Raw genomic sequence first — 14,793 nt, 5'->3', positions numbered from 1 at the left:
CAAGTACCACACGGGGACGGTGCCAGGCTGTGCGGGACAGTGCTGGGCTGTGCGGGGACTGTGCTGGGCTGTGCGGGACTGGGCTGGGCTGTGCGGCGACTATGCTGGGCTGTGCGGGGACTGTGCTGGGCTGTGCGGGACTGTGCTGGGCTGTGTGGGGACTGTGCTGGGCTGTGTGGGGACTGTGGTGGGCTGTGCGGGACTGTGGTGGGCTGTGCGGGACTGTGCTGGGCTGTGCGGGGACTGTGCTGGGCTGTGCCGAATATTGCGAGGCAAGTAGTGAAATACTCACCAGGATTCGAGTACCGCGAGTACTGCATTTCTCGCCGAGTACCGAATCCTAACGAGTATACTCGCTCATCCCTACTTGTTGCATCATTCCCAAGAAGACTCATGGCTGTACTAGCTCAAAATGGTGCTTCTACTCAATACTGAGCAAAGGGTCTGAATACTTATGACCATTTGATAGTTCAGTTTTTTGTTTTTTTTTACAAATTTTCAAAAATTTGTACATTTCTAGTGTTTTTCAGTCAAGATGGGGTGCAGAGTGTACATTAATGAGAAAAAATGAACTTTTTTGAATTTACCAAATGGCTGCAATGAAACAAAGAGTGAAAAATTTAAAGGGGTCTGAATACTTTCCGTACCCACTGCATGTAAGATATTGCTGACCTGCTGTTCCTTGAAGCAATTCCAAGTCTACATACATTACATTGCTTGTTTTCTTTATTCCAGTGTATACCAATTAAGGGCCTTGGATTTGTTCTCGGAGCCTACAAATGCATTTGCAAGCCTGGATTTTATCATCCTCCTGACATCTTTTCAGAGAATGGCTTTCAAAGTAAGTGCCTTTTGGTTGTGCAAGAAAAAAAAAATAGTGTCATTAATAATGCAGGACGCCTTTTTATCCTTGTCAGGGTTATACAGTAAATCCCCAGTGGTCTGCAACTTTATAATTATATAATCACTTAAATAGGTTTAGCCCATTGTTTTGTCATCTATTGTTCTCTGTGGGACCCTGAATATCTACTATTTTGGCCTATTTTGCATGCTATTAAATTAAAGGAATTATTAAAATAATATGTAATTTAGGGGGAAACATTTTTTTTTAAAGAGGGCACCAAATATTTTTTTATCAAAAAAGCTATGAATGGAAAATTTATCAAGACTGTTATTTCGTGCTCGTGTCTAGAACCAGAAACCCATTGGAGTAGGCAGATTTATTAAAAGATGCACTCCTCTTAAAAAATCTTTGGGCCTGATAATGACAGCTACTGACATAGATTTTAGTTACAAGGCTTTTGGCCTTATATTAAATTTGTGGGTATTTTTGCATAGTCCCACCCACTTTCAAACAAGTGCTATGGGAGGGTGCTAAAGAGCAAATAAGGTCCAAAATATCCATTGCTTCAAATGTTGTCACTTTTCCACACCAGGGTGTTTTCAAGGACTTTGATAAGTTAGCAGTATCAGATTGGTGGGGTAAGGGGGTTGACTTCCTGCACCTCCACCAACCATCTAGGTGAAACACTAGCAGGCACAGCTCGCTACACTTCATAGTGGCCATGCCTGGTACTGCAGCTCAATTCTAGTGTAAGTGCAATGCCCTGCCTAGGCAAAATATTCCATTTTAGTGCACCCATAGCACCCATCTCCCTAGGCGCTTGCCCTACTAGCCCCTGATGTAAGTGAGTGGACCAAGAGACACAGCATTGATCGTAGTACGTCTCTGCCTTGCGCACATACTGATGGTGATGTCTCATAAAATAGACTGCTTTCCATTAATGTGGCTACCATTAGAGACTCTGAAGGGCGAGTGATGTAATTATTTTTTTAAATACAGAAGAAGTCACAGTTTATAGTAAATCCCATGCATCAACAGTAACTTCTATAAAACTTGCATTATATGAACGAGCGCAGCAATGCTGCCGGTTTCCATAATGACAGTTCTTTAATGATCTTACTCAAAGAAGCGAGGCTCGTTCCTCCCATTGTTCTGTGGAGTTTATTAAAGGCTAATGGCAGCCCCATACTTATCACTTTTCCCACATTATGGTATTAATTACTAAAGCAGATCTAGAATAGCATTAAGCCACAGATAGCATAGTAATCCAATTAAAGAATTCAGATTCCAAACATTAATAGATATCATCTGAGAATCAGATCATAGCCCCATAATATACATGGATGAAATCATATATATTTGAATGCACCAGCCATACCTAGACGGGTGATCCTATACAAGCGCTGTTCATCGCCTCTCTGGGACAAGAGATCTGCCAGAAGAGAATGTTATAGGGGTTGTATATTGTGATTTTTTTTAAAGCCATTCACTCGAATAAATGCATGTAATTCCTCCTTTGTCCTGCAGAGGCCACTGTAGGAAAAATTTGCAGGTGTCCAAAAGGTTTCACAAGCAAAGATCAGATGATCGCTAGGCTGGCTTTCTTTAGGAAAAAGTCTTTAATCCAACCAGGATGTAATTTTTGTAGTCAGTAAAATGAATGTCTTTTTTTTTTTTTAAAGTAGACCTGTCACCAGATTGAAAGTGACCTGTTCTTGATATTGTTTTTTTAGAGCTGCCCCTAGTTTTTACAATCCACCATATGGGTCCAGAGATGCAAGATTTTTTTTAATTTAGTGCTAATTTACTTATATTGATAATGATAATCCTAGGCCTTTCACCAGTCTTTGTACATCCTGACGGACATGTGACCGCTAAAGCCAATCACTGACTGCAGCAATAACCGAAACATCACCGCTGCAGCCAATGATTGGCTGGAAAAGTCAAATATCTGTCCAAATGGAACAAAAGTTATAAAGACATACGTGGGTCAGATAATGCCGAAAAGATGTAGGGAATAATTATTAATTAAAAAATAACTTACTGGGGTTTTTCAAGTTTCTGATAAATTTGTCCCAGGAGATGTAACATGACATAAGAATGTATACTAACTGGTTAAAGAATATGGATATCTTTGGGGGAATTTTTTTTCAAATTAATAATAATAATTTTTATATAGCGCTAACATATTCCGCAGCGCTTTACAGTTTGCACACATTATCATCACTGTCCCCGATAGGGCTCAATCTAAATTCCCTATCAGTATGTCTTTGGAATGTGGGAGGAAACCGGAGCACCCGGAGGAAACCGACGCAAACACGGGGAGAACATACAAACTCCTTGCAGATGTTGTCCTTGGTGGGATTTGAACCCAGGACTCCAGCTAACCACTGAGCCACCGTGCTGCCATAATAATAATAATAAATAATAAAAATAAGAGTGAGAGTAGAATTAACAAAGAAAATGTGAAAGTTCTGTTACTCTTTATAATGTTGCCCTGATAGGTAGAAATATAATTTTTTGAAACATTTATTTGCTTTGAAACAATCAAATGTTTAGTTTTTTTTCCATTTATTCACTTTTGTAGATGTTTTTAATTAGTTAATGTCTTTTGCATATTATTTGCACTAATTTCTTTTCATCCCTATAGGGCAGAGTGAAGAGAACCAGTTTTCTAGAGTAGAAATATCTGAAGAGGAATATAAGTGTCTACCCTGCAGGGAAGATTGTTCATACTGTACGGCTGATGCACCCTGCTATGCGCAGGAGGACAAGTATCTGCGGATTGCTGTCATCTCGTTCCAGGCTTTCTGCATGCTGCTAAACTTCATAAGCATGCTTGTGGTCTATCATTTCCGTCGAGCAAAGGTAAACACCTCTCCTTGTTTTGATAGCGGCAGCTAGTGGCAGATATTCATTCGGCTAGATGGTTCCCAGATAGGATTTTTGGGGGGAGTTAATATATTTTACATGCAACAGTTTTTTTGCACAGTTTTCTAAATGTTTTTAGTGGATTATTTTGCATTATGTCGCATTGATTGCATTGTGAAACTTAGGACACCAAGTAATAAAAGAGTCAAGTCTCTTGTGAATGCATACATATTCATATCCTTCTAATCTCAAATTAGTTGGAGTCGTTACCTGCACAAGTTAATTTAACTTTAGTGATCAGTGTCAGGCAGCTGCTGCCAAGGCTAATAAAATAATGGCATGCATTAAAAGGGGCAGAGATGCTTAGACTGTGTGCACACGCTGCGGATTTTTCAGCGCGGATTTGAGAAAAACCGCAGGTAAATCCTGCAGGTATCTGCAGATTTTTTGCGGTTTTGCCTGCGGATTTCCCCTGCGGTTTGACACCTGTCATTGAGCAGGTGCCAAACCGCAGCGGAATCCGCACAAAGAAGTGACATGCTGCGGATTTGAAACCGCAGCAAATCCGCGCGGAAAAATCCGCAGCATGTGCACTGCGGTTTTCATTTTACATTGATTTTAATGGTACTGTACACCGCACCGCAGGACCAATACTGCTGCGGATCCGCAGCGTGTGCACACACCCTTAGGTTTTCGCTAAAGAAAAAATAAAGGTTGCCATACTGACAACAGGTTCGGCAAATTTTTCCAAAAATGGCAGATACTCCAATGGTCCTGAAAAGATATGCATAACACTCTGAGGTCTAATAGAAATGTATCCAACCACTTAAATGCAAACACAGCCTTAGTAGTTACCTCAGCATTAAAAAAAGATGATAATCGGGAAGTGACCAAAAGTCAATTTAATAACAGTTCACTGACAGACTTACATTTAAAAAAAACAACAAAAAAAACAAATGGACCAAGATGTATACCTCTCAGTGATTTTTGGTCAGGCAAACATTAAAGAACAATGATATAAATTGACGGTGTCGCTGTCAGAGGTAACTGAGATGAGTGATATGCCATATATTAACCATGTCGTGTAACAGTGACGGGAAAAAAAATCCAAGTGCGGTGAAATTGCAAAAAAAGTGCAATCCCACAATTGATTTTTGTTTGGCTTTTTTGCTCAGTTCACTAAATGCAAAAACTGACCTGCCATTATGATTCTCCGGGTTATTACGAGTTCATACACACCAAACATGTCTAAATTATGTTTTATCTAAGTGGTGAAAAAAAATTCCAAATTTGCTTAAAAAAATTAATTTTGCGCCATTTTCTGATACCCGTAGCGTCTCCATTTTTCGTGATCTCGGGTTGGGTGATAGCTTACTTCTTGTGTGCTGAGCTAATGTTTTTAATGATTCCATTTTTGTGCAGATACGATCTTTTGAGCGCTCGTTATTGCATTTTAATGCAATGTCGCGGCAACCAAAAAAACGTAATTCTGGCATTTTGATTTTTTTCTCCCTACGCCGTTCAGCAATCAGGTTAAACCTCTTTTTATTGATAGATCGGGCGATTCTGAACGCGGCAATACCAAATATGTCTATGTTTGATTTTATTTTATTGCTTTATTTTGAATGGGGCGAATGGGGGGTGATTTGAACTTTTATGTTGTTTTATTTTTTTTTCATATTTTTAAAAACATTTTTTTTTACTTTTGGCATGCTTCAATAGTCTCCATGGGAGGCTAGAAGCTGCCATAGCTTTATCGGCTCTGCCACATAGAGGCGATGCTCAGATCGCCTCTATGTAGCAGATTTACTGCATTGCTATGAGCGCTGACCACAGGGTGGCGCTCATAGCAATCAGGCATCAACAACCATAGAGGTCTCAAGGAGACCTCTGATTGTTATGCCAAGGAACCGATGACCCCCGATCACGTGACGGGGGTCACTGGTGAGCGCATTTCCAGCCGGATTGCCGGGAACGCTTGTTAAATGCCACTGCCAGAGTTTGACAGCAGCATTTAACTAGCTATTAGCTGCGGGCGGATCACGATTCTGCCCGTGGCTATTGCGGGCACATGTCAGCTGTTCAAAACAGCTGACATCCCGTCTTTGATGCGGGCTCACTGCTGGAGCCCACATTAAAGCGGGGTGCTACCATCGGACGTACTGTTCCGCCCGATGGCAGAAAGCATTATAATGTCTTCAGAAGTCATTTCGCCCCACTAATACACTTGTTGAAGACAAAGGAGGCCAATTACGATCTGTGCTTGGCAGTACTACTGCCTGGATGGCTGGTGCCAGTGGTGACGATAGTGCTTCTGTTGCTGCTAGTGGCTTTCACACTGTTAGCCATGGTATGGTATTTCATATTTATGTACCATACTCTAATAATCTTCTCCTAAGTTCATGTTTTTGCCAAATTTTTTCAATTCTCTACCTTTAGAAAACTTCCCAGAATCATATGTACTTACATGATACCATAACCAACATGCTTTGTGGTGGAGGTTGTGCTTTTTTTAGCGGTGTTTATTTTTTACCTTGTTTTTAATTAGCATTATACAGTATATAGAGCTTGGTTTCAGGTGCAAAGTCAATAATTTCAAGAAATTACTTAAATGCTAAGCATCGCAAGCCATAGCGAAACCTTAATAGTACATGCTAAAAAAGTAAATGAAAGTGAGAGACGTAAATGATAGAAATTTGAAAAAACTATTTGTCAAGACATGGGGCTGGAACTTGGGAGTGTAGAGGTTGCCATTTCTAATGGGCTCAAAGCCTCTGTGTATCATAAAAACATCAATATTAGGTGTAGGTCTTGTTGCAAATTTACATTGTGTCCGTAATATCCACAGGCGGAATTGCGATCCGCCCGTGTCTAATAGCTAGTTAAATGCGATTTACATTGGGGTCCAATATCAAGACGTTATGTCTGTAACAAAACACAATAAAAAATCTTTGAAAAACCCTGTCTAATTGGCTTCAGGTTCACTCCTCCACTCAGACACACATCCCTGCATTGCCTCTGGAGGCACCTTTAAAACTTCTGGAGGTGTTATCAGAGGACCTTGACCTGTACCATTGGAAGATAGGCGGGATCACGGTATTAAGCGATATAGTTGAAGATCGCACTCTTTTACCTTTTGCCCAGTTGAAAAACAGGTTTGGCTTGACCTTTAAAGACCATTTCTCATATCTCCGAGTACAACACATTTTAAAGAAATATCTAAACTTCCCATATAGGGTTAATAGTGATATTATTAGGACCCTCTCATCTTCCTCATCCCTAGATATTGGGCTTGAGACCCCTTTATGATTCCTTGGGACATAAGAGCAGATTTGTAAAATCTATACCCTTCATATCTTGGGAAAAAGACCTTGGTAAAGCTATACCTGACAAGGACTGGTTAAGAGCAATTAAATTGGCAGGACGGACGTTTAGATGTGCGTCCCACTTTGATTCACACTTGAAGCTGATACTCCGCTGGTATTTTACTCCCGTGAAGCTCCATTCCATGTTTCCCAACACCTCACACCTATGTTGGCGAAACTGTAATCAGGTGGGGTCCTTATATCATATATTTTGGGATTGTCCACTTATAACTTCTTTGTGGGATCACGCCTTTAGACTTATTTCACTTGTAGTGGGACAGACCGTCCAGCCGACTCCCGAGGTGGCGCTCCTCCTCTTAAACATACATGCATTCCCCCGTGCTCTAGAGTGGTAATGACTCATATTGTGTTAACGACAAGACTCCTATTAGCTAAACAGTGGAAAAAAGATGTTATTCCTAAGAAAGAGGCCATAGCTCAAGTAGTTAATGCCACGTTTATTTTTGAAAAAATGGTAGCTCACAAAAATAACGCCTTACAGAAGTTCACCAGGGATTGGCAGGCTTGGGAAGCCACACAGTTAGCGAGTCACAGTTAAACCTGTCAAATAAAGGTTGGGGAAGGGCCCTGGGTGGGAGAGGGTTGAGATCGGAGCTCTTTGTTTATACTGCAATGGTTGCATAATTACACATTTATGTTACTTTGACCTGTGTTGTACATTTGTGCTAATGTTGTAATATAGTATTCTCAATCAAAACGAATTTAAAAAAAAAAAATCTTTGAAAAAGTCAAACCTTATTGAAGAACCTCCATGTTTGATACCAATTTCAAATTACCAAACTGCCATGAAGAATATGATACAATATTTTCCAAATAAATCCACCTACTGATATCAGACTGACAGATTAATATTAGCTCATGATATTCCTTTATCTGGAGATATCAGCCAAAAGTCACATAGCCTTTTATATGCTACTTAATATGAAATCTCTTGCATTTAATAACGTTGCGAGTCTGCATTCAGACTTTAAGCCTGGTTTCATTTATAATGTATCCCTAATATTACTTTGAGGCATCTGTTGAGTTCACTCTTTGTTAATTTAAGGAAAGAATTCAATCCACATTATATGAGATTTTATCCATTATGTAAATGTTATAGACTTTTAATGGCCTTCCCAAGCAGACAAAATCATTAGGAGGAACATACGACGTGAATGAATCCAAGGCGCATTTCCCACAGCAGAAGACGGACAGATTGTTTTCATCCAAGCGAAATACTCTTCCATTGGAATCACCCATATTCTCTTATTCTTCCCAGATTAAAATGACATGAACACTATCTATTGGGTCCATCGGAGGATTCTCCGTTCTTCCACAATCGACACAATTGATCCAGCAGAACACCACTGCTTTGGAACCAGTAATCATTTGTCCTTAGTTAGGCTACTTTCACATTAGCGTTTTTTAGCGCTGCGCTTCGTGCGCAAAAAAGAAACGCATGCAAAAAATGCATCATGCGTTTTGCATGCGTTTGCGTTTTTTAGGCACATGCGTTTTAACCAGTTTCTAGCCATGTTAACTCTTAAAATGCATGCGTTTTCAAACGCAGGAGCGCGCATGTCCATGCATGTCCATGCGCACGCCTCTGTTCTCATAGACTGTAATGCGTTATTTTGTTGCATTCCGTGCGCAAGCGTGCGCATGTGGTTTTTTTTGGACAGACCCAAAAATGCAACAGGTTGCGTCTGGCGCGCCTAGGCGCACACTACAAAAAAAATGCATGCGCACGAAAACGCATACGAACGGGTGCAAACGCTAGACCATGCCCCCCCCATGTTAAACATAGGTGCGCATGACACGTGCGCATGGACGCGCACGATGCGCTGCGCTAAAAAACGCTAATGTGAAACCAGCCTTAGAATGGATCGTGTGTTTGCAGTGATACAAAGGGTCACTCCTTTTGATAGGTCCTAAGAAACCCAATTGTTGCTGACGTGACATTGAATTTTAGGCCACATTTACAGCATATAATACATTTATAATATACGTTTTTAACATCTGATTTTTTTTTGTACTTTCTGTGTTGTACAATCATAGCTTAAAATATGAGATGATAAAACCAAGGGAAAAGTGATATTTAAAGGCAGTGTATAACTTAGAAACATTTTTATTGCGCTGCATGTATGTTTAGAACTTAAATAGATTTGGTGTTGATCTTTAGAGTTAGTGTGAAATACATAACAATGCAAGCTGCACAATCCCTTTCTGAGCACATTGTCAGACAAATCAGACTGCTCAAGCCTGTAGTCCCTCTCTGATTTCTCCTAAACATGATCTAAGTTCAAAATATATCTGATTTTTATTTAATTATGTATTTTTCGGAAATTGTGAGAGAGGAGCCGCAGGCTTGAACGATCGGTAAGCTGTCTGGCAGAATGTGCTCAGAACAGAATTGAGCAACCTGCATTGTGCTGTAATTACATGCAAGTTCTACATAACAAACAGTAGAATTATTTAATGGAATTCAACAGCAAATCTATTTCATTTCCTAAAATACATGCAATTTAATCAAAAAGGATTCAAAGGTTTACAAAGTCTTTAAGATAAAAAACCTACATGTTCTTTAGCCTTAATTGTAATCTTAAAGGGTTAGGCCTCTTTCACACATCCGTCTGTCACCATCAGTCAAAATCCGCCGTTTTGCAAAACAAAATGAATCCGCCATTTTTCTTGGCGGATCCGTTTTTTTCCCCATTGACTTGCATTATCAGCGGATCTTGACGGATTGTCATCCGCTGGATCCGTTTTTTTACGGATCCGCCAAAATTTTGGCGTCCGCAGACATGACAGGACGGACACTGAAATGTTTTTTTGCTGGCCGGATCCGCATTTGTACACTGCGCATGCCCGGAAGAATTGCTTCTGCCGGATATTTAACCCTAAATGCCAGGTCTGGCGGCTGAAAAAATTTCTCTCTCTCTCCTCTCTCTCTCTCCTTCTCTCTTTCCTTCTCTATCTCTCTCCTTCTCTCTCTCTCTCTCCTCCCCGGGCACGGGTTCCTTTAAATTTCTACCTTCAAAGCAACGGTCCGGTAGCACACGTTGCTTTCAAAACAGTTGCGGATCCGTGTCCCGCCATTTTCGCGGATTGCAACTGATGAAAAAAACATATGTGTGAAACAGGCCTCAGTCTCCTTTTAAAGAATATTGCTCAAAAGACTCAGGGAAAAAAATAACAAGAATCTATCACTGCCTCTTGCCAATTCTCTGGTCTTTTATTGATCAACTGCAGCAGTAACATCACATAAACATTACTATACCCAATCACTAAGCTCAATGGCCAATGCTGATTTAGACAGAATGGGTCACTGAGCTCAGAACCCATCCTGTATAAAGTTATTGATAGGATATGCCATAAAATGCCAGAGAAATAAGTTTTTGCTATTTAAAAAATGGGTCCTTGGAGTTCCCAAAGAAATTATTGAAGAGAGCGCTTCAGGCATGGCCTCCTCTTCATTGCTGACATCATGCGCTGGGGCCCCATTGTTGAGTTCAATGCAACTCCCAGTGATGAGACCCACATCTATCAGACATTTCACGCGTGTTCCATCTGCGTGCCATAAATGTCTTGTATCCTACGTTAACATTCCACATTCCCCCTTCAATCCAAACAGGACCACCATTACTTAGAGATTGACTATTTTTGTATGGTTGTCCTGAGGAACGAGTCAGTGGACTCTAAAACGCGTCAATAATAAACCTGTGATTTTATCTATTTATCTACTATAATTCATGTCATAAAACCAGAGAGTGCAGAAACACTTCCAATCCAGTTACTTTTATTTATATTCTATGTAAGCTGCTGCATCTGTTCTCTAGGCTCTTTAAGTGTTGTGTTTCACACAACCTCACAAGGTAGGCGGTTTTACCTTTCATTCATCTAACTTTTAACACCCTTTTTCGCACTAGCATTTCTTTACATTTCCTAGGAATAAGTGGATCTTTTGAAATTTGAATTCACCGACTGCCAAGTTTTCCACAAAAATTTGATGAATAAATTCACTTAACTGCATACTGAAAGCTTGTGCTTGCTCAGAAAATACATGTGGTGGAGAGGAGAAAGTATAACACAGACCATAAGGGCTTAGACTTTACAGGTGAGAGAGAGAAGACCCCACTGACCATAAGCACTTATATTCTACAAGAGAGAGAAAGGACTATGCTGACCATAAGAGCTTACACTCTACAGGAGAGAGAGGACCCTGCTGGCAATAAGAGCTTACACTCTACAGGAGAGAGAGGACCCCCTGACCATAAGCACTTATATTCTACAAGAGAGAGAAAGGACTATGCTGACCATAAGAGCTTACACTCTACAGGAGAGAGAGGACCCTGCTGACAATAAGAGCTTACACTCTACAGGAGAGAGAGCGAGGACCCCCTGACCATAAGAGCTTACACTCTACAGGAGAGAGAAAGGACTATGCTGACCATAAGAGCTTACACTCTACAGGAGAGAGAGGACCCTGCTGACAATAAGAGCTTACACTCTACAGGAGAGAGAGCGAGGACCCCCTGACCATAAGAGCTTACACTCTACAGGAGAGAGAAAGGACTATGCTGATCATAAGAGCTTACACTCTACAGGAGAGAGAGGACCCTGCTGGCAATAAGAGCTTACACTCTACAGGAGAGAGAGCGAGGACCCCCTGACCATAAGAGCTTACACTCTACAGGAGAGAGAAAGGACTATGCTGATCATAAGAGCTTACACTCTACAGGAGAGAGAGGACCCTGCTGACAATAAGAGCTTACACTCTACAGGAGAGAGAGCGAGGACCCCCTGACCATAAGAGCTTACACTCTACAGGAGAGAGAAAGGACTATGCTGATCATAAGAGCTTACACTCTACAGGAGAGAGAGGACCCTGCTGGCAATAAGAGCTTACACTCTACAGGAGAGAGAGCGAGGACCCCCTGACCATAAGAGCTTACACTCTACAGGAGAGAGAAAGGACTATGCTGATCATAAGAGCTTACACTCTACAGGAGAGAGAGGACCCTGCTGACAATAAGAGCTTACACTCTACAGGAGAGAGAGCGAGGACCCCCTGACCATAAGAGCTTACACTCTACAGGAGAGAGAAAGGACTATGCTGATCATAAGAGCTTACACTCTACAGGAGAGAGAGGACCCTGCTGGCAATAAGAGCTTACACTCTACAGGAGAGAGAGCGAGGACCCCCTGACCATAAGAGCTTACACTCTACAGGAGAGAGAGAGAACCCCCTGATCATAAGAGCTTACACTCTACAGGAGAGAGGACCACGCTGACCATAGGAGCTTACACTCTACAGGAGAGAGAGGACCCTGCTGACAATAAGAGCTTACACTCTACAGGAGAGAGAGAGGACCCTGCTGATCATAAGAGCTTAGGCCTCTTTCACACTTCCGTTTTTTTACAATCAGTCAAAATCCGCCAGGTTTTGAAAAAAACGGATCCGCAATTTTTTTTGCGGATCCGTTTTTTTCCCCATTGACTTCCATTATCGGTGGATTTTGACGGATTGCCGTCCGTTGCATCCGTTTTTGTGAGGATCCGCCATAATGTTGCTGTCCATTAACATCCTCAAAGATTTCCAAACGGAGCTTGCAACGTTTTTTTGGGCGGCGGATCCTCCAGACACTGATTTAACCCCAAATTCTGTCTGGGTGCCGGACAAAAAAAAATTCTCTCTCTCTCTCTCTCTCTCCTTCCCGGCCAGCAGTTCCTTTGAATTTCCTCATTTTGCGGATCCGTCAAAAAACGGATCCTGTGGCATCTGTTCACATCAGTTAAGAACGGATCCGCTTCTCCACCTTTTTGGAGGATTGTAACTGACACAAAAAACTGAAGTGTGAAAGAGGCCTTACACTCTACAGGAGAGAGAAAGGACTATGCTGATCATAAGAGCTTATACTCTACAGGAGAGAGAGGACCCTGCTGACCATAAGAGCTTATACTCTACAGGAGAGAGAAAGGACTATGCTGATCATAAGAGCTTATACTCTACAGGAGAGAGAAAGGACTATGCTGATCATAAGAGCTTATACTCTACAGGAGAGAGAGGACCCTGCTGACCATAAGAGCTTATACTCTACAGGAGAGAGAGGACCCTGCTGACCATAAGAGCTTATACTCTACAGGAGAGAGAAAGGACTATGCTGATCATAAGAGCTTACACTCTACAGGAGAGAGAGAGGACCCCGCTGACCATAGGAGCTTACACTCTACAGGAGAGAGAACCCTCTGACCATAAGAGCTTACACTCTACAGTAGAGAGGGAGGACCCCGCTGACCATAGGAGCTTACACTCTACAGGAGAGAGAACCCTCTGGCCATAAGAGCTTACACACTATGAGAACGAGAGATAGGACCATACTGACCATAAGAGCTTACATTCTGCAGAGGAGTGACTTACCCAGTGACTCTGGAGATGGAAAATGACTCTGCAGTACAAACTATGCTCCACTGGGCGCCACTGATCTATCCAGGTACTTCTTACTCCTGAGGAAGCTACGCTCAAGGTGGAGATACGCGTGCGGCCCTCCTCCCTAACATCATGCTGCTGACAGGTTGTAGTATTGCACTATTACTCTAATGGAGGTTTCTGTGCCTCTAACTGCTTGGGGTATCTTTCTTTGAAACCATTGTATTTTATATGGTTTTAACTTTTATTGCATTTGCCTGAAACCCTTTTTTGTTTCCATTTTTTTGCCTTTATTCCATGTTCAATCTACATGTGAGGTGTACATATTGCACTGAATTTTGCACAATATTGTTGGTTTACAAGAACAATCTTAGGTTTCATAGTCATTTTGGGTATTAGTATGCCAGAAATCAGTTTCCCCTGATGCAACCATTTCAGATCATTTATGTGCTCATTTGTTTAATGATGTCTACCTGCAGCTAGCACTTTGGAGGAGGTCACTGACTGATCTTACACGGACTGTCTAGTGGTTAATGTGTAGCCATTGTTTGCCTTTTTTAATGTTTTCATTCTGTATGTTGTTCATTTTGTGTTGCAACTTGTTTAGCATAATAAAGTTTATATTTTATTCATTATTGTGGGTGATCTTGACCAATCAGTACACACTACTTTCTTTTTTTGTTTTGTTCCCAATGATCTCATAAAGTGTGTGGGTAATGATCCCCAGTTCATTTGTTGTGCCCTCAAATATTTTTCATACAACTAGGTACTGACCACCACTGTACAAAGTATGATAATCCGTAAGATGTCATAGTTGGAGGGCATTATTATATAAACCCGCGTGTCAATGCAAAGTGACGTTAACCCACTCTCCGATGTTGCATCAGTGTGGGAAATGGTGTTGGGCAAGTTTTTTGTTTTTTTTTTTGCAAATCTCAAAGTGTTCTAATTAATTTGAAACCACGAATTTCAGGAAATTCAACTCAAACTTGATCCTCCGTGGATTGATCCGCTCATCTTTACAATTCTGTTTCATATTATGCACTTCCCCAGCTACATACAACACTTCCACTGTTTACATTTCTTAGCATAATCCAGAATATATTTACTCTTTCCTTGCCTCTATATTATTTTATCATGGCAAACCTCCATGACTCATGAATGCGCCAAACAGCAGATTTCTGAAATCTAAGGCCTGTTTCACACTTGCTTTTTTTTGCAGCGCGTTTTTCCCGCAAAAAAACGCATTGAAAAACGCATACAAAAGCATACAACTGCTGCGT

The 14,793-nt window shown here is 41.2% G+C and overlaps 1 protein-coding gene across 1 annotated transcript in view; it reads left to right on the top strand.

Annotated features, from left to right (window-relative positions):
* GPR158 (G protein-coupled receptor 158) overlaps positions 1-14,793 on the top strand; it is a 316,407-nt gene that overhangs the window by 190,366 nt on the left and 111,248 nt on the right. The window contains exons 3-4 of the mRNA XM_073581771.1: positions 736-841; positions 3,495-3,712. Of these exons, the coding sequence (XP_073437872.1) occupies positions 736-841; positions 3,495-3,712 (324 nt within the window). The remainder of the gene's footprint in view (positions 1-735; positions 842-3,494; positions 3,713-14,793) is intronic.

The sequence above is a fragment of the Dendrobates tinctorius genome, unplaced genomic scaffold (genome assembly GCF_039654945.1).
Source record: "Dendrobates tinctorius isolate UK_male_01 unplaced genomic scaffold, ASM3965494v1 ptg000070l, whole genome shotgun sequence".
Classification (NCBI taxonomy): domain Eukaryota; kingdom Metazoa; phylum Chordata; class Amphibia; order Anura; family Dendrobatidae; genus Dendrobates; species Dendrobates tinctorius.
The sequence above is the reverse complement of the archived record's forward strand: the minus strand, read 5'-3'. Positions and strand labels throughout refer to the sequence as shown.